The sequence below is a fragment of the Dromaius novaehollandiae genome, chromosome 3 (genome assembly GCF_036370855.1).
Source record: "Dromaius novaehollandiae isolate bDroNov1 chromosome 3, bDroNov1.hap1, whole genome shotgun sequence".
NCBI lineage: Eukaryota > Metazoa > Chordata > Aves > Casuariiformes > Dromaiidae > Dromaius > Dromaius novaehollandiae.
In genome coordinates, this window is record NC_088100.1 from 11,684,824 (window position 1) to 11,704,897 (window position 20,074).

At 35.1% G+C, this 20,074-nt stretch overlaps 1 protein-coding gene across 3 annotated transcripts in view; it reads left to right on the forward strand.

The window, feature by feature from the left end:
- WDR35 (WD repeat domain 35) overlaps positions 1 to 20,074 on the forward strand; it is a 44,712-nt gene that overhangs the window by 5,751 nt on the left and 18,887 nt on the right. For all 3 annotated transcript variants that reach the window (XM_026103422.2, XM_026103423.2, XM_064508434.1), the window contains 7 exons: positions 431 to 596; positions 688 to 833; positions 2,862 to 2,987; positions 5,757 to 5,942; positions 8,811 to 8,871; positions 17,869 to 18,013; positions 19,248 to 19,317. In XM_026103422.2, the coding sequence (XP_025959207.2) occupies positions 431 to 596; positions 688 to 833; positions 2,862 to 2,987; positions 5,757 to 5,942; positions 8,811 to 8,871; positions 17,869 to 18,013; positions 19,248 to 19,317 (900 nt within the window). The remainder of the gene's footprint in view (positions 1 to 430; positions 597 to 687; positions 834 to 2,861; positions 2,988 to 5,756; positions 5,943 to 8,810; positions 8,872 to 17,868; positions 18,014 to 19,247; positions 19,318 to 20,074) is intronic.

Here is a 20,074-nt window from a genome sequence, read left to right on the forward strand (position 1 = left end):
GTCCCAATTACTTTTTTTTAAATAACTTATTCTGAAAAAAACCTTGTGTCCAGAAATGGTTTGAAATTAAAGTAGTTTTCTTTTTTATTCTTTTGTAAAGCTCAACTGTGGGTTTCCTTGGGTGTTTTTTTTTCTCTAAGTTACTTTAAATGATCTTGCATTTCAAAGAATAAAAAAGGCCAACATTGAAATACCTTTTTTTTTTTTTTTTTTTTTTTTTTTTTTTTTTTTTTAAACATATGTTTTCATATACCTGCTCCAACTTTGGATAAGGAACTTTTTCAAACTCTTAAAGTTTGAGAATGTGAAAATGTTTCCTTTGGACAGAAGAACAATTTTGCATGTACTTTTTTTGGCATGTGTAGATAAAAGTTGTTCCTCTAAATAGCATGTTATATATAAGTTTAAATAATTAACCATTCTTGTTTAGGTGAAAATGAAACTGAGTTGTTTGGTGAACCTAACTGGAGCATTCAGTATTGCTGGAATACACTGGTATCATGGTACCGAAGGCTACATTGAACCAGGTTGTCCTTGTCTTGCTGTCTGTTATGATAATGGAAGATGCCAGATAATGAGAGATGAGAATGACCAGAGTAGGTACAAAATATAGGTTACTTATGAGTGACCTATTCTTGACCCAAAACTTCTTATGTTTACATTCTTAATGTTTATTTCTTAAACTAGATCCTGTTTTGATTGACACTGGTATGAATGTAGTATGTATTCAGTGGAACCACTGTGGAAGTGTACTGGCGGTGGCAGGTTCCCTAAAAACAACTTCTCAAGATAAAGATGTAAATATTGTGCAATTCTACACTCCATTTGGTGAGGTAAAGATATTTAATATACTTATTATACTACCTAAATTGTGCTTTATCTTAGTTAGCTTATTTTGTCTGTATAGTCATTACTCATGGAATTGGATGCCTGTATATAGATTCTTAGTGCATTTGAGATGCTCTAAGGTGTATCCAGGACGTCCATGTGGATCTGGAAAGCTTACAAAGGATCTATGGGCCTGTACCCTTCTAGAACAGCTGGATGTTCAGCTGGATGTTCAGCTGATGGCCAGCTGATCCTATTGCATCTCGTGTAATACTAAAGGAGGGGGATACATATACTGCCCAATTTTTAGCAGCTTACTTAGGCAGCAGTTAAGATGCTAACTTAATGTGTATACTAAACCTGGAAGTAACCTGTCTTTCTGCACTGACTGTATAAGAGATCAAGATGAGGAGCTTAAAATAGGGTCGTGTATGCTCCCCTCTATTTTTATGGAATGAGTAAAGCTGAGAAAATGGCATCTCTTGTCAGTAAGAGGAGTGGCCAAGAAACCGTAGAAAAGTTAGACTGTTTCCACTCTTCAGTTGTTCATTGGGCATATTGTTTTGTAAATACTTTTTGTACTTCTTGTACGATGTAGATATAAATGCAGATGTTCATCAGCCTCCTCAGTTGACAGAAAACTTTCTTATATTGTTTTTTATACTGCTACTCTTGCCTTTATAAGGTAATTTCACTTTCCTTCCCAGTATTATATCTGGAAGTCTCAATGAGTTAGTATTAAGTATCAAATTGAACGAAAGGTTTTGGCAATAATATTACGGCTCTGGTTGCTATGTCATTCAGATTAACTGAAACAAGTGTTCCAGACTCCCTAAATATAGTGTTCATAAGTAAACAGAATTTTCTTTAGATTTCAGAATTTTTTTTTTTACTAGTTCTGATAGTCAGGTATTGACTCAACTTTTAGAAGATGATGTCTTCTTTGAATAATTTGTGACCCTTATTTGGACATACTATTTGCACCTGATCAAAGGCATGAAATAGGTACTAAATCATATAAGTTAATTGACAGCAAGTTGTTTAAACACAAACTTATGACCTCAAGAAGAAGGCTAGATCTAAGCCTAATAATCAGTGTTCTGTTCAGTAAAAAGCTGTATTTTAAAGCTGTGTTTTAAACACAGAAAAAGCTGAAGATTATTCAAAATCTCACAATAAAGAGTGGATTGATTTATCACTTACTAGCTACATGCATGCATTTTGCCAGCAAAAAGCTTTATACAGGCAAGTGGTCTGTGGGATGAATGTTGAAGTTCTTGAGAACATTCATTCATTGTAAACTTCACTTTTTACAGCAAAATAAGGATATAAAAAAAACTGGAAAGTATATTTGTCTTTGGTAGCTCTTAAATCGTAAATGCACATTTAAATGCCTTTCTTAAGCCTTTGTGAAGGGAAATGAGAAATAGAGAAGAGGAAAATGGCTGTTGCCTTGCTGCAAATTGTGTAACTATGCAACTGATTGAATGTATGCCCTTGACATAGGTTAGTTATATATGTTATTTGTTTAGCCTATCAGCTATATTTAAATATGTTGTACATCAACCGTCTAATGTAATTGATAGACTTGCACTGCCAACATAAACACAACTTTTGAGGAATGCCAGATGTCAGAACTGTTATTAATTGGAAGTTGTATTTATTTTAGTAGTAATTGAAGTAATAAAGGTGATTCAGATTACCAGGTGAAGGAAAAAATGTTTACGCTTTCATTCTGCATCTATTGTTTATTTTTGTAAGTCTGAACTATGACTGAGTCATGGTTTGTAAATTAAATGGTTTATCTTTCTCTTAGATGAAAAAAGAATCAAGACAAAAGAATGCATATTAAGTACCTCTTTTTCCCCTCATTTGTGCACATGTTTTAATTTGAGGGCCCTTATGCCATACATGTAAAGAAGGTCTATATGTTTATATTTCATCAACTGTAAAAGTTTTGTCACTTACGTATTTTTGTGCTGGTTTCCCTAGGATACATTCAAAATGGTTTTCTTTTCTTGTTTTTAAACCAGCATTTGCGCACACTGAAAGTTCCTGGCAAACAGATGTCAGCCTTGTCTTGGGAGGGAAGTGGACTGAAAATTGCACTATCAGTTGATTCATATATATATTTTGCAAACATTCGGCCAGATTACAAGGTAGGTAGCAGTGCAGCACTGAATTGGAAACTTATTATTTACTGTCTTTCTGAACTGGTTGATCAAGTAGCTTTCTTACCAAAAACCCTTTTGTTACAGTCATAAATGCACAACTAATAGAACAAGCAGAAATTTGTTTCATGTTATGTGTCATCAGCATCTAATTTGATTAGTAAACTTGTTCGAAAGCAAAATAAGACACTACCTTAGCACTGGGTGATGGACTAGTTAGGTGATAAGTGGATCCCTAAGGTGATTAGATGTGATACAGAAGTTATTAATAGACGGTAAATGCAAAATATGACAGTTCTACTGGCATTTTTTTTCTAGTTGGGCAGGAAATGGTTTTCTTATCCTATAAAACCTGTAAGTGAGAGACCCCAATTAAATGCATTATCGGCTTTTGTTTGGTATGAGATGGGTCTCTTTGGGTACATTTACACTGCCACTTGAAAAGAGATGAATGGATATGCTGAAGCATCAGAACCTTATCATGCATGCCGGTCAGTTGTTGGCTTGTTGCCAGGCTCTGTTTTGAATTGCTTTGACTAAGTCTCCAAAGACAAAGCCTGGGTGTAGGGGTCTAGGGCTACTTGATTATAAGGAGAGTAATCTAGGGAAAATATGAAGTTTTATTCCCTTTACTAAACACAGTCTTTCAGCACTAACGCTTTGAGAAGGCCATGGTTTGAAAAAACAAAATTATAGGGATTGGGCCAGGGTGTTCTTTCCTGTTCAAGTTGTTCTAGAATAAACTAGAATAAACATTTACTGAAGCAAACAGTTTTAGTTTAGACTAAGTTTATTAGAAATGTCTCCTATGTATCAGATGAGTGCCATACTCATTACAGTGTCAGTCTTTGGTGTTCTATAGTTAATTATTTATACAAAATAGAATACCTTCAAAAGAAAAGATCTGAAAAAGGGTAAGCTTGCAAATAATCGGTAGGCTGATATTTAGTTTCTTGCTTGGATTGAGACTTTGCTTGGATTTATTCTCCACAAATGAACTGATAGTGGGGTCTTTTTTCCTCTTTCCCTGTCTCTAACCAGTCACTCCAAAAATGACGACTCATAAATTAAGGCAACTATTTCCTTCCTGATTTTTGGATTTATTCTTTTTTTTTTTTTCTTTTTTCTTTTTTTTGGTAATGCAAACTTCATTATTCAGAATTTCTGACCTGATCAAATCATTATTGCATTTTATTAAGCCTAATATATAAATCAGTGCCTAACTGATAGTTTCAGTTTGATCAACACTACTGACTTGAAGTTTTAGTGGAATGTGAACATCTGTCTTGATGACTAGATGACTCAATCATTTTCTTTATAATGAATTTGTGATCTTATTTTTAAAATAAGAAATGGCATGCTTTGGTATTGGTAACGGAATTGGGCATGATTCTAAACTTGGCAGTGACTGAGACAGTCATGCAGGTGAGACTCCAGTGTTTTCATTGCTGTTTAGTTGAACTCTGACTGGGCTAAGTGATGCAGTGGGAATCATTTGAGCCTTACTCATCATTTTAAGACATTATTACTTTTGGTGGTGAATTATTTGTTTGAACTAGGAGAGCTATGTTGAGAGATAGATGTAGATCCTATTTATATTTCAATTCCCAATGTACTTTTTACAAGTCTTTACTGTCAGCTGATTCTAAATAATGTTTTTATCTGTTTACTGCATGAGTATGACACTTTTCAACAGTTAAGACTATTTCAGTTTCCTCAAAGTTAGTAAAAGCCATGATTCTGCTGCTTCCTTCTCTCTGCTTCTCCCTTCTCTCTGGCTCAGGATATATTCTTTAATTGTCAGTGTGTAAGCACTGTGATTAAAGGGATAGCATATATTATAAGGAATATACTGTGGCTATATTAAAATGTATTGGTTTACTCAGTTGTGAAATATCATTGCTCAAAGAGTTATAAACACAAATCTGCCAGGATGAAACCCCAAACAGTTTGTTGTGAATCTGCTGGTAGAGGCTTTGTAAATTTGAGCTGGAAATTAGTCTTGCAGGAAATGCTACCTAATGTTTACTCCAGGAAACGTGTAACAGCTGGAACACGCACCTATTGCTTTTTCTTAAACTCATCGGAGTCTATGAGACTGTGTGTGTTTCCAGACCTGGCATGGTTTCCAAGTGAATATTGTAGCTTGTTACATGAATAATTCTATTCTTTGGTGGAAAGGAGTGTTTTGTTTTGTTTTGTTTTTTTCCTAATGTTATTAATATGGAAGAATGATGTGGGTTATTTTAGTGTTCTAGTATAATTGCTTAGGTTGGTCTGCTTCAGACTTTTAAAAGTGCAGTGTTTGAGATGTTTCTTTGTTATAATTTCTATATTATAATTTTAAAATATAATTTCTCTATTTTTCCCCTGGAAAATGAAAGGGTTGGGTTTTCAAATCAATTCTCTTACGGCAAGCATTTTCATTGCAAAAGCCATCATTACAATAGGTATTTCTGTGTACCTTCTGAACAAAGAAGGAACAAGGGGAAGTGAAATCTTGTCTTATTTTGAGGATGGGCCTCCAAGATGGATTGGGATAAGTCATTTTGTGTGATGGGAAAATTGTCTTGCCAGTTGAATATTCTGCTAATGACTTATTACTGGGCTGTGTTCACCTACATAAAGCACTTCATTGCTAGACAGGCAAAGAATTTTGCTGATCATATATGTGAAATTCTTTCATAGCTGTGAACAATTTATTATTGAATTTGCACAATTTCTTATCGGTTTTATCAAAATTGTCTGTCTTTGCAGTGGGGTTATTGCTCCAACACAGTGGTTTACGCATATACTCGACCTGATCGTCCAGAATACTGTGTAGTATTTTGGGACACAAAAAACAATGAGAAGTATGTGAAATATGTCAAGAGCCTGATTTCCATAACAACTTATGGAGACTTCTGTGTTTTAGCAACTAAAGCAGATGAAAATCAACCTCAGGTAAAGTTTGTTTCTTTTACATCTAACTTTAAACGTTCTGTTCCAAATGTTGGTGCTTTACAACCTGAATAAGATCAAAAGTAGCATTCTGAATCTGCTTCAGAATGTGCCATTCATTTCTCATTAATTTGACAGAATGATTACTTAAATGGATGCAGTGTTTAAAAACAAAACAACAAACAATAAAATAATAACAAAAATGTGCAGAACCTATTAACTCTCTTTTATATATAAACTCTTTGCAGCGCTAACTAACACTGCATCAAAACAGTGACCATCAAGATCACTGTTGCCTTAGAAATGCTTATGACAGTTCTCAAAGAAAAGCTATAAGTAGGAGAACATCAGGAAGCTGTAAGTAGAACATCAGGATTTTAAAGATTAAATAATCAGTGAAAAGTTAAAAAAAAACAAATTTACAAAAATGTGAGGGTTTTTTAGGCAATATAAAAATCACTTGTTACTATAAACTAGTGTGTTACATTGGAAATAAAAATCAAGAAATGTGAAAATTATATTACAAATGTATCCTTCAGTTAATATATATATTGTCACACGGTTTTTCTAATGGATTCATTTCTGATTTATTTTCTATATCCCTTATATATTGCTTACAAAGGAGGAGCATGAGATGGAGTCAATTGGTTCAACGGTAAAAAGAAAAAATTGTTTTAGTGCTGCTTCGCTTGATTGTGCAATAAATGGTGTGCTGTATCATATGGTTTGAAAACATGGTATGCATGGCCAAAAACATTCAATGAAATCGAATGCAATAAAATGAGATTTTTCTGGATTGCATTTTAAAATGTGAAGAAAACAGTGGAGGGACTCTGTATCTTTCTTAAACATAAATAAGATATTTAATTTTAGCATCTGAAAATTACAGATACTTATTATCTTCTTTCAGTTCTTTCTGAAAGGCTCTCATGTTAACACTAACATTAACACGGGGGGGGGTCAGCTTTTAGGAACTGAAGCAAACAAGCTTATCCTTTGTATAGTATTTCATTGCAATTGCTTTATGAAAAACTGATCTGTTTTACAATAGATTTAAGCCATTAGAATTGTGATTGTGTCAAGTGGGCAAAATGTACAGCAATAGCTGATGATGCAAAAAAGACTAATTTCAGCAGGAACCGTTTAAAGGTACTGCAAGAGAAAGTGGGTGTTCAGTGAGTTACAAAGAACTTGCTGTTGATACCCATAGTGAAGCTTGAACTGTCTGCTTTCATCAGATCAGACAGTGCAAACTCCATGGCCCTGACAGCAGCCTGCGTAGCTCATGCAGTCTCTGTCTTGGATATTGTCCATCCATCACCCCTTTGAAGTCTATGATCTACTGACTTAGAGTCTCAGAAATAGATAAAAAGGGCATTGGAGAGAAATCAAGTAAAGAGTGAATGGTGGAATAATTTACCAGAAAAGAACTAATACAAACATAATAGAAATAAACAATAAATAGTTTTTTTTAAAAAAAAAAAAGCCAGATGTGGTTTCCTATAGAAGTGGAGTCCCCACACCCTTTCTGAAAGGGGAAATTTGAAAATACTGCTGGAATGTTTAAATGATGAACAAAGAAATAATCTCTGTTACAAAATGTTATTTTTTAAATCTATGTTTCTTGATGAGAGAAACAGAAAAATAAATGGTTTAATGAAAAAAAAATCCTTTTCTAATGTTCAGATCTCTTTCTTTGAAAGGATGAAGTTCATATAATAGATGAAAACTTGAAATCTATAAACTCCACTGTTCTATTCTTACTAAAACTACCAATCTCTCAGTTTAAAGGGGTGGGCTGTATAGTTGCTGTAGTCTGCTGTCACAGTTATATGAATTGGTCAGCAGGTGAGAGAGCTATGCAGAACTAATTATATTTCAGTTCCTGGAGAGCCAGTATGCCAGCTCTTAGGTGATTCCAGGAATAGCAGACCTGTTTTTTTATTTTTTTATTATTATTATTTTTTTGAATCCAAAGACTCTGCAGTTCAATGAATAAAGCTATTTGATCCTTGATTTAGGTCTGGAAAAATAAATACATCAGCAACAACAACAACAAAAAAGCACAGGTGTCATGTCCAGGCCCATTTTTCATTAATTTGCATCTTCCCGAGTCTAGCAGATGGATGTGGGTGTGGGTTGGTTGTCTGTTGCTGGCCAAGTGGGATTACAAGAAGAGCAAAACTAACAAAACTGGTCAGTTTTGCAGCATCTGTGATACTGCAGGACAGAGGGTTAGCCTTATTTGCAATTTTCCCCACATTGTAGCCCTTTGGAAACTGAAGGAGATTCGGAGTTCTCCTAAGGACAGAACAAGCATCACAACCTCTGGAAGTTCTGTGAGGTGGCCTGTTGCAATTTATCAGATTATCCTTTGCATTAACAGCTACCCAAGAGCTGAATTGCCAGGAAACTCCTAGTAAAAAAAAAAAAATACAAAAACAAAAAAACCCCACACACACAACAAAAATCACAGCACAGTACTTGCCTTGCAGAGCAGGGGGTGAGACAGTGGCTTTCTCACCAGCATATTATCCTTGGACCCTACTGGTGGTGCAGGCTATGTATTGTATCTTGTCTGGTTGATTTGCTCCTCTAGTTAAAACAGCTGGTCGTTTTCTCTCTCTTTTTTTTTTTTCCTCCTTTCCTTCATTTATTTATAGTGCTAATTGTCAAATGTTGCAATAGTCTCATGCTTACGCTGCTTTATATTTGCAGGGGCTTTGGTCCATCTATTTTCTGTTCAACTGAACAGTGTGAGATTATGTGAATTGTGGGGTATGAGATACATGTTCACAGAATACCTTGTTTAGTTTTATTAACTTAGAGAAATATATAGTAGTAGTGATATCTGCTCTTGTTTCCATACAGTATGTGCTGGTTCTCTGCAATTCCATTGGTACTCCCTTGGACCCAAAATATATTGATATTGGTAAGCAACTTGTAACAGTCTTATTCTGTTGTTTTTCCTAGTCTTTATAATGAATTTCTTACATTCAATGGAATAATCACTGTCTTGTAACACCGCTTCTATCCAAATTTGTGACCTTCCATTCTGTGCATGGTTGTAACTATGATTTTTATATCGGCTTCTCACTTTTACCTGGATTCTCCTTAAATGTGATGAACGTGTAATCAGTGGTTCCCATGTTGTGAACTCTAATTTGTGTTGGAAATAGCCTAATTAGCTACTATTTTTATTAACAAAATAGGTATAAAAACAATTGCGCTCCTTGTAAAAAGTGGCCAAGTTTAAACTGATTCCTTCAGTTCTGCAAACTATTAACAATGGATTTTCTTAAATTGTAACTTTCCTCTCTTTTAATGGGTGTTTTTAGCTATTTGGATTTTTCTATCATAACAATAGGTATTCAACTCCTCAATTGAAGAGTGTACTGTTTCTCAAAGCAATTAAAATAGTTTGAGCTGGACCTTCATTTAAAAACAAGATATTGCTGCTTCCCAAATAACTTTTACTTTAAGATCAGCTTTTTTTGTATTTCAGTGTTCATAACATATTGTTTTCACGATTGTTTTACCTAAATATTTTCAGATTAATCATTAAAAATCTGATTGGAAAAAAATATCAGTGAGTTAGAATAAAAAATATGCCCAAATTCTAAGTAGGTCTGAATTCCGTGGTTTCCCTGTTGCTTGTCTGGTGTAGCTGTGATACAGACATTCCCAGGTAATTGCAAACCCCTGTTTGCTGGGAGTTCTGCTAAAGACTAGAGAGTAAAGATTATTTCCCTTTATGTGAAATCTTATGACTGCACAGTGGTAATGAGAGGAAGACCTTGGAACAGATGAGAGAAGTGAGGAACTGACAAATCAACTGGCTTTTTTGATTAATTAATCTGCTTTTGTTTGTTCTGTTTTTGCTTTATTTTTGGTATGTTATCCAAATAGACCTGAGATGTTCAAAACCCTATCTGCAGTTAGCTTCTTTTTGAAGCTTGATTCTTTCAGGCTGATTTTTCTGGGTTTGACTCAAAGAATAAATCAAATATTTTTGCTAAAACTTTATTAAAAAAATTGCTTTTGAATGAGAGGGGACAGTATAGCTATTAAATTAAAAGAACAAACTACTTTTTAGAATCTCTTAGCTAAAATGATGGACAGTAGAAAGTGTATTTTGCAGCAAATATCTAATGTGATTCCACCACATTAGAAAGTTAGGGTGTTTTGTTTTGTTTTTTGTTTTTCCTAAGTGTTGCAGCACTTTGAGCCTGCTAAAATAAACGTTTAGGGAAGAAATGAAATCTACGTATGGTTGATATACAAGAGGAGTGTAACCATATTGGAACAGATTATTCTGAATAAATAAAAATAGATTGCATATTTTAAACTTGGAAGAATTCCTTCCCTCTTATTTTATGAATGGAAAAGTGTCTACTTTTTATATATATAAGTATGTATATATATCCATAACTTTTAGAATCTACATACTCTGATTCTACAGAAATTTTTAAACGAACAAAACCAAAACCACTGTGACAAAAAGAAATGCATCTGTTTTGGCTAGATGCCTCATGAACTCTTTGAATATAAATTGTCTCCTAGAGCCATTGTTTCATTCTCTCTGCCAAAAGAAACTCTTCTGCCCTAATTAATCTCATTAGGGAAGTTAGTTCCAAGCCCCAGTGTTAATACTTGATGCTAGTATTAACCAACAAATAGCCAGCCATGCTGCCTGATGAAATAAATGGGGAAGTATCTAGCAAAGTTTTGGAAAGGTAGAAGTGACGAGAAAAGTAAGGTAATGAATTATAAGTCAAGGAAGTAACAGTGATTCAGAGAAGAAGAAAAGTTTAGGGAAAAAAAAAAAGGCAATCGAATCAACCAAGGATTAGAAATAGTTGTGACTATAAAGGTGGTTGTTTTCCTCAGCCAGTGGTACTAAAAAGTTTTGTGTCTGATATGTTAACTGAGTTCCTAAGTGTCTTTTTCTACTGTTGTTCAGTTTTTCACTGATGGTAGGAGGAAATCAGCTAAGAGTCAAACACGTATTCCTAAATTAAGTTCCTACATTGTAGAACACAATTAAAATAAAGTTTATTTCTTTCTAATGAATGAGTTTGACTGACTTCTACTAAGAAATGTAGATGAAATATTGGGGTAGTGTTTAGTCTCATAGTTCTTGTTTATGTCAATTTGATGCCCTATTGCCACCTTTTACAATAGTGGTACATTCAAATCTTCAGGAATAAAATGCCTAAGAAATTCGATACCAAAATTTAAAGTGGAAAACATTAGATAATGAAGTACTGAAGTAAGATGGTGAGATTTCTCTGACTAGATTGCCTGCATTGTATGTGCCTACTTTGAATCTAGTCTCCTGGACTTATGAGACAGTTGGGGTTGTGGGGAAGGAGGAAATAGGCCCTTCTAGGGAACACTTCATCTTATTTTTACAGTAGACATCTAAAATAAGGTTAGTGAATCATTCCTAAAAGGGGCCTATGTGCTCTCCATTGAGTACAAAGAAGCCAAGGGCAACCAGCTCAAATGTACTTATCTCTGTCCAAGATGTTTAAAAATAGGTGAGAGGGATCCCACTCAAGTAGTTAAATTTAGCTTTTCATGTACATCTAAAACTCTGTTTTTAAACTTTTTCTTTGCATTTGCTAATGTTCTGTTTAAGTGAGCTTGCTAAATCTGTGGGGGGTTTTTAATGTAAATAAATAAAACTCAGCCTTCTTTGCTTCCCTCACTACTTACTACCTGTCTCTTATAGTTGTCTTTATATAAGAGAAATCTTCTGCAGTGACTGAAAACAGGTAGAGAAATGCTATTTAATAGAGACATGCTGTTGTTCCAATTACATTTGAATTCTGTACTAGAGAGATGAAATAATGTGCCAACAGTTTTTCTCCTTCCTTTAGCTATACTGAGTTTTCTGCAGTCTGCTTGTGTTCTCTTGCATGTCAGATGATCTATTTAGTGTGTAGGTTTACAATGCCCTTTGCTAGTGTGAACTGATTTGTGAAAATGCCAGGCATTACAGCCTTCTTCCTCACAGAAAGGCAAATACTTGGGTTTGGACTATTTGCATTCTTGAGTCCTGAAAGATTTCTGTAGTTTCACTAGTTTAAACTTAGTGAGCAAATCTTTCACTGGTGCATAATAAACATGCTAAAGAATCAGCATTTTTGTATCATACTCATCCTGTAAGATTCCTTTCAAGTTAGCCTGCCAAACTTACAGAAGGAATTGAGGGTGAAAGTGAAAAGCAAATATCTGTAAAAGAAATATTTTTGGAATGCATTATGACAGTTTTATCATAGTTGCCTTTTTTTTTTCCCCTCCTTTGGTATCCTTTGATGATACAGCTTTATAGAAAAACTTGAAATATTTACCTGTATAACATAGGATAAATTTATGCTAGGTGTAGATACATGTGTACAGTCAATGTTTTAATATAAGGTATACCATGCTGTTCATCCCAGTTGGAGCTTCTTGGCAGTGGGAGGTCATTGTCTTGGGGTGCTGATTTGCAGCACTTGGCTGCCCTTGCTGAGTACAGAGAGAAGGTCGTGTAACACATAAAAGGCAAAAGATGTTTATTTGAAGGTATCTTAAAATTCCTGCTGGCACATCATTTCTAATGGAAAAAAAAAATCCTTCTGTCCTATTTATAAATGAAAAAAATCAGCTTTAATTATAACTGTCTATTTATTTTATCAGATGAGAGTGATCATTATTAATTTAGAATGTTATAAACAGTGCAAGTAAAATTAACATATCTCTTACTCAGGATAATTTGGGGGGCATTGTTGACTTTAAAAAATACATTATCTTTCTGTAAACCTTCCCCCCCCCCCCCATCAAAACATTTTTCAGGCTATTCTTTTTTTATTCATGTGATAAATCACTGCATTGAGTTCTGTCCAAGAAATAATTTGCTTAGATAATTTTCGTTTTGAACTCTTGTTCTAGTTTTTACGAACTTCTGAGTGCCATCTAAGGCTGTTACTTTCCTTTATTTTTCACAAATGCCTATGAAAAATGCCTTCTCATATAGCAGGAACTTTCTCAATAGACCATTCTGTATTTGTGTGCTCTTGCCTACTCTCCAGTTAGCACTCCTGACCATCTTCAAAATAAGTGATATTCTTGATTGACTGTGTTGCTTTCTGCAGGTTGATTGCATGTTGTCTTTGGCTTTTGCCAGACTGTCGCTTGTTGGAACAGCAAACACCCGAAGCTCTACTCAGCATAAAGATTTTACCTCACCTAGAGTCTTTTGTGCCCTGCAGGGCTCTCAGGCTTGGACCTGGTAGGAAATTGCTAGTGGAGGAAAAAAAATGTTTGCTCATCTGGGCATGATAAATAGATAGAGCATTAAAATTATGCATCTGAAAATCTCCGTGTTAAAGCATAGCTTGTATGAGCTGCTAATTTATAACATTTTATAAAATTGTTTCAACAAAATGATATGAATTTCCAAATGACAAAGTAATTGTGAGCATGTGCAATGTTCAGTTCATCCCCAGGAGGTTCAAATCCTATGTTGTTTGGCTCCAAACCAATGGTTTACGAAGGAATTGAAAAAAAAAAAAAAATTGCTTGTTCCTGTTATTCTCTTGAATTTCTATTTATGTCATCAACTTTCTATTGTTTGCCTCTGCTAGCAATGGCAAAAAAAAAAAAAATTAATCAGTTATTATCTGGTGAGAGGCCATCACTTTGCCTTTCTTCAGACATTGGTGAGTGGTTACACCATAAAGCTCTTCCTCATGTTTCTCTTTATTTTGTCCAAAGGCATTGTTCTTCCTCTGATTGCTTACTTGTTCCTCTTACTTGTTCTGCGGGTCCTTCAGAATAGCTAGTCTTTGCTAGCAATCTCCTCTCTGGTGTCTAGCCTTATTACATCCTGTTCTACCACGGTGCAAGAGTTAACCAACACTTTCTTTTGTGCTTGCTTCAGAGGCTTGCAGGACTTCAGTCAAATCCTTTCATGAATTTAGCTAAACATAAACTACATAAGGTTATATATCTTGTTATATAATATCTTTTCAGTGGAAACACAACAGATGGCATCCGCTAAGAAAATGTCGCTCAGGTGGATTATTTCATCTTCTTATGTGTGCTTACATGTGCATAGTTAAGTGTTGACAATCATCATTAACATGTTAATTAGTGACCAATGAAATGAATAGGACAGCCTGATCAACATACAGATTCTAGTACAGGTGGATTAGGTAAAGGCAGAGTGTTGAAGGAGTCCACACTCCTAGCTTTCTAGCTTCTGTCTTAACCCTCTTAACAAGGATGGTTGAACTACATATAAAATGCACGTGAATCACTGCTATTAACAGTCCATCATTTTAAGGTTAAGTTCAGTTATCCCTGCTGCTGTGTGATATTTTCTTGTATTCATGAGCTAACAGCTCTAGGGACATTCGAATCAAGGTCTAAAATTAGGCTCCAAAATTAGGTCGATCATATTGATCTGACTAAGTTTGTTCTAGTTTCTCGTGATTTCTTTGCAACTTTAACAGAGGCTGGTGTGAAAACAGGTTTTTTTTTTTAGACTTGTGTTTCTCTATCAGGTTGCCTCATTTTCATCAGATTTAGAGGGAATTATTTGTCTCTGCTGTGTTTATGTATCATTTCATATACTAAAATGTTTCAGCTTTTTCATGCAGCTAAGTAATGTAGTCATGGATTAAGTTTCTTTTTCTTCTTTTTTTAAGATTAGACAAGAAAGCAGGTGTTCTAGATGTTTTCTAGTGAGATGGAGTGTTGATGAAATAGGGAGGTAAGAAAAGGTTGTTTCAGGTGCCTGAATATCTACAAAATTTCCTTCAGGATTGAGGTTTTATGAAGGAATAATAAATAGAAATGAGGGGTGAAGAGAAAAAAGGGCCACAGAAAACTTCAGATGGCAGTTGCTGTTGTTTTAATGGTGGGATAGTTTGTTTAATCCTTTTGCAGTATTTGATCACTGAAATATAAAGCACCTGTTTAACAATATACATTAAAACATTTAAGATCTTAATTTTAAGTATCAAGACATAAATACTGTAGTTAGTTATCTGTAAAATCAGAGGGAAGAGAAGTCCAGATATTTAGTATGGAAAGCTGATATGTGGTAGAACCCACTTAGCAGGGGAGTGTCTGAGTCTCCTCCTTCAGACTTAGGGTGCATGTTTTTCTGTCTGCTCAATAGTTGGAATGCAAGTTCTTTGAAGGCCACTGATGTCTAAGTGAGCAGGACTTTCTGTTAAAATCGAGGCTGCTGTAGAAGATGATAATGCCTCCTACACTTAAAGAAACTAAGTAGTTAAACCAGCTGCCTAGAAAGGTGTTCTGGATCTTCAGCTTGAAGGAATTGAAATGTGCAGCTTGCCCTTCCTGGGAAGGGACATATCCCACTCCATCCTTCCATCCTCCAGCAAGAGCCCAGGTTTGGGGGAGTGAGTGGGGTACCCCTTCCTCTTACTGAAGCTGTTATGCAGCCAAGAAGGAAAGCATCATAGGAGCAGCATGTGGCCACCAATGATACGGCTCTGAGGTAGGAAGGGGGAGGCTTGATTTTTGTTCCTCTTCCATGGATTTTTCTGTTGTATTTTTTTTTGTTTTGTTTTTGCTGGTTTAATGACTGTCCAGTATAAAATGCTTAAACAATCCTAGAAAAATCCCTTCTCCTACTTTTATACAATTGCCCTAGCTAACAGGCAATTTTGCAAAAAAGATGGCTTCCCACATACAGATACTCCCCCTTCTCTACATGTATTTTTGAGTGGATCTGATCCTGATGACTGTGTGTGTCTGCGTGCTGTGTAAAATGTTGTTTATGTCCCTGTGATTTCACATGTGGCTTAAATCTAGTCATAATTTGGACTGCTGGCAGAAAGAAGGGAAGGTCCTGCTCTCAGTGCTGGTTCCTCCCTTATGTTAGCTCGAGCATTTGTGATCATCTCTTTAATCCAACTTAACTCCAAAATTAAACTAACCTTTTCTTTAGTTTTTGGTCAGATCAGTGAACTGACCAACTTACTCTGTGGCCAAACTGCTGCTAGAACTGATATAAAAGAAGTGGCAGGAAAATGCAGGTGTGGTTGATAAGATGAAAAGTAGCTGCTTTTTTGATAGCAACATAATTTTAAGTCAATTTAAGTCTGAAGGCATGTTCATAAAATGCCTAATTGATCAAACTCCTCTGGATGAAGCATGTATGCGTCTCCATCTTGTTTCCGGATCACAATAGAGCTTATGTGGAGGTCCTTTTCTTCCCCAGGTTGAAGTACTTCAGGATGTGCACAAATGAGTAAGTTCAGGCTTCATGGAAACTAGGTCAAATTAGGGAATTACCTAGTGAGTTTTAAGTGTGTCCAAGGCTTTCAGATGTGGGCTTGATGTATCACTGTCTTGGAGTGAAGTGGTTAGACACTAACTGAGATGAGTCTAAAAGTAAGGTGTAGTGTTGAAATCTGTGATCTGAGGTGGAAGGAAATGTTATCTCCTCACAGATCAGAAAATTCTCAATTTTCTTTTTCCTTTAATAAAAATATTGTGATTGTTAAGGCATATACAGGTGCAAGGTAATGGTAGACGAGAACAAATGCATATAAGTAGGTGCATGACTAATCACTGAAATAAATGTGTTAAGTGTGTGAAATACATTGCATATAAACAACTATTTTATGTACACTAATGTTCATATGTTAAGCATCATCATTAAGCCCCCTCATCCAGTAGTTACACTTATACTTAAAAACTATTCTACAGCAATCAATTGGCTTATATAATCCTCTTAGTTTCAAAGAAATTAAATCTGTTCAGCCAGCCTTTCCCCATCTGCCTGTTATAGTATTGTTCTTCTTTATGGCAGGCTTATAGCGCCCTCCAGAGTTCTGTGTTGTGCTAAAACACACACAAAAAAAGTTGAGAAGACTGATGATTAAACAATCAGATTTTGTGAACGTAGCATGTTATCTGTATGACTCAACGTTTTCCTAACAGGCCGGGCTACACAATTCCTTTGAATTTGTCTGTTTCATTTGGTGGCATACTGATTTACTTACAGAATTTGAGACATTGGATGATTTACTTACTAGGTTTCTGATTGTTTTTCCAAATGTTTTGTTGTATGCATTCAGTGGTTTTCAGAAAGATGAGACAAAATATCATTAAAAAAAACATGCTGTGATACAGTGAAGAATAATGCAATGCTTTGAATATTCTTTCACAAAACATTGATCTTAGGAATGAGATATTGGATTTATCCACACATTTGAAATGGTTTTATGAATAAACTTAAAGAAAATGTCCTGCCTTCCTGTGCACTGATCTTTGGATGGTATAAAGTAAGTTTGAGAGCTCACTTTGCTAAATACTCAATTTGCTGCAATGTAGATGAAGAATCCATATTTGGCCCAGCTATTAATGAAGATGCAAATAGTGTTTCTAAATTTTGTCTAGCTCAGAATTGTTACTGTTCTTAAGTGGTGCTAATCAAAGAATTTTTAATCTTTTTTTAATTCTTTCTTTTATTTATATATACATATGTAAGTAATTACAATACCTCATTCTAACTATGGAACAAGACTTTATTTTATAGATCTTGTTAGAGCTTTATTTGAGATACTCCTAAATTGATCATTAACCTGAAAATGTCTCTATATGTATTTGATGTCCTCTGCATTAACACATGGAGACTTACTGAAATAGTAAGGAGGTAAGTGTTAATTTTAAAGACAAAACCTTTAAAGAATTTCTCCTTTATTCATCTGAGCAAGGCCACAGTGAAATTACTTAGCAACAAAAACTGTTGTTAGTTTTTTGGTTTTGTTTTTTGTTTTGTTTTGTTTCTTTTGAGCTATGGAGATGTGGTTTCATCCACCTGGAAAAAATTTCTAGAGTTAGCATGTAGTCCAATACTTGCTGCTCTAATTTTACAACCATTTGGGTTTCATAACAGGACCGTTGTTTGTCACAATGACCAAAACACATGTGATAGCAGCTTCAAAAGAGGCGTTTTACATCTGGCAGTATCGTGTTGCAAAGAAACTCACAGCAATGGAAATTAATCAGCTAGCACGGACCAGAAAAGAAGGCAGGGAAAGGTTTGTCTTCAGACTTTGTCATTTTTCTTCTGTTGGCTCAATATGATTGTTGATAGGGCTGAATTCTCCTTTGCCTAAAATATGAACTCCTCTCTTCTCATTATAATTTTTCTGCTTGAATTTTTTGACTTGCAGCCCTAATAAATGCCAGAGAATAGTTTTTCATGACAAACGTGTGGTCGTTATCCAAATCTCTTAAAACATGTTTCTTCAGGTTACTTCCTGTTTAGTGTCTCCATTTGCTAGCTTTATGCTTCTCTTACTGTAGGTCTGCGGAGCTGTACGTCTGATGCTTTTTTTTCTTTTTCTCCTCTACCCTCAGTTTTTAGGCCACAATATTCACTCTAGTGACTAACTGCTACTTACGAGTCAATGGTTTTTAGGGCATATTCTATCCAGCCAGTTCTTCTCCAAATGCACTTGTGTCTGCTGGCATCTTTGACCCCTAATCCTGTATGGCCTGTTGTCCTCTCAAACTAAACAAATCAAAGTCAGCATCGTCTTCTGTCCAGAATATTTCCTTCTGACATGCTCATTAGTGATATTAACTTTCCTGTCATCTCCATAGGCTTGCAAATTTGTTATGATTTTTTTCCTTTTTATATATTATCTTCTGTAGAGATGCTATTGCATATTTCTTAAAATCTACCAGCTCATGTCACCATATTTCCACATTAATGAGTAATTGTTTGTACAAGGTGTAATTACTTACTTTGTTCTAGTACTTGAAAGTCTTAGCCTTAGACCAGATTTTAACTATCGTAGAAATACTGAAACAGTAAATAGTTGTAATTCAGCACAAACTATGATCTGAGCAATCTGAATCTTTCCCATTGCCACTTTTTAAAGCAGAATAGGAGTTATGACAGTTTTGAATAATGCATGATAGTTTTGTGGATGTAAAGGTGAAGTTCTTGCTAAGTACGGAAAACAGCCTGAGGAAATAAGGAAGCATATGTTTGAAAGGATGCCATTGGGATGATTGAAGGTTTGCAGTAACTTCTTGTTGTACAATGAAAGACTACAGGTCATATGGGAATAGACCATCAAGGGCTGTAAAAGTGAAAGCAGGTACCATATTTCATAACCCTGCTTTAAATTGACGTAAAGGGGATGCTTTTGGAACTTAAAAAAAGGCTTGGCTTTATACTTTTTTCATGTGAAGCACTTTCTTCTCCCAGGATTTAAGATACCTGTACTCTCTCCAAAAGATTTTTGCTTTTCTCTTCTGCAGGCTTTATCATATTGATGATACCCCTTTGGAATCTGCAGAGGAACGCCTTGATTACATCAAAGCTATTGAAGTGAGCAGTGGTTTTAACTAGATTATTACGGTTCTACTGGTAGCTTGAAAGAGTAGTTAGTATTACTTTATTCAACTGAATAGATTTCGTTAGTAGGAGCGGTCATTTTATGTAAACTGCTTTCTTATTTCTACCTCGTATGTAAAAGTGTTATTTTTAGTTCCTTCTCGTTAGTACTGTTATATCATTATATCATGCTGGAAATATTCACCAAACTGTATGGAACGTAGAAAAAGTATATGCTGTACTCTAGAGAGTTTATGGACCCCTGCTGTATGTTAGTGGACCCCAGTGTATGTTAGTAACAGGCAGCTCTCTTCCTTCAACAAGGTATAAGCGTGTTGAAACTGAACCCTTGTAATCTTTTCTAGTGCTTTTGGCCTTTTTCGCTTTTTTATTTTTATTTTATTTTTATTTTTTATTGTATGCTTTGGTACTTAGCAATATGCCTGAAATTAATTACAGGCCTATCAAATCAGGGCTGTTTGCTTTTTTTTGTGTTTCCTGTTAAACACCTGTTACGTTTTGATTTTGCTAATTTTCTGGAGAAGGAGTAGAGGAAGAAAGGAAGCTATTAATGATGTTGTCATGTTTTCCATAATAAAAGATACTAATATCATAAGCCATTCAATTACTGTATTTTGGTAAGGTTTGATAGCCCCCTTCCCTGTGGATATTTGGCATCATTCATGTATATTTAAAGAAAACAGTACTTTTCTTTAGCAGTTTAGCAGCTGTATTAACACTGGTGCTGGTA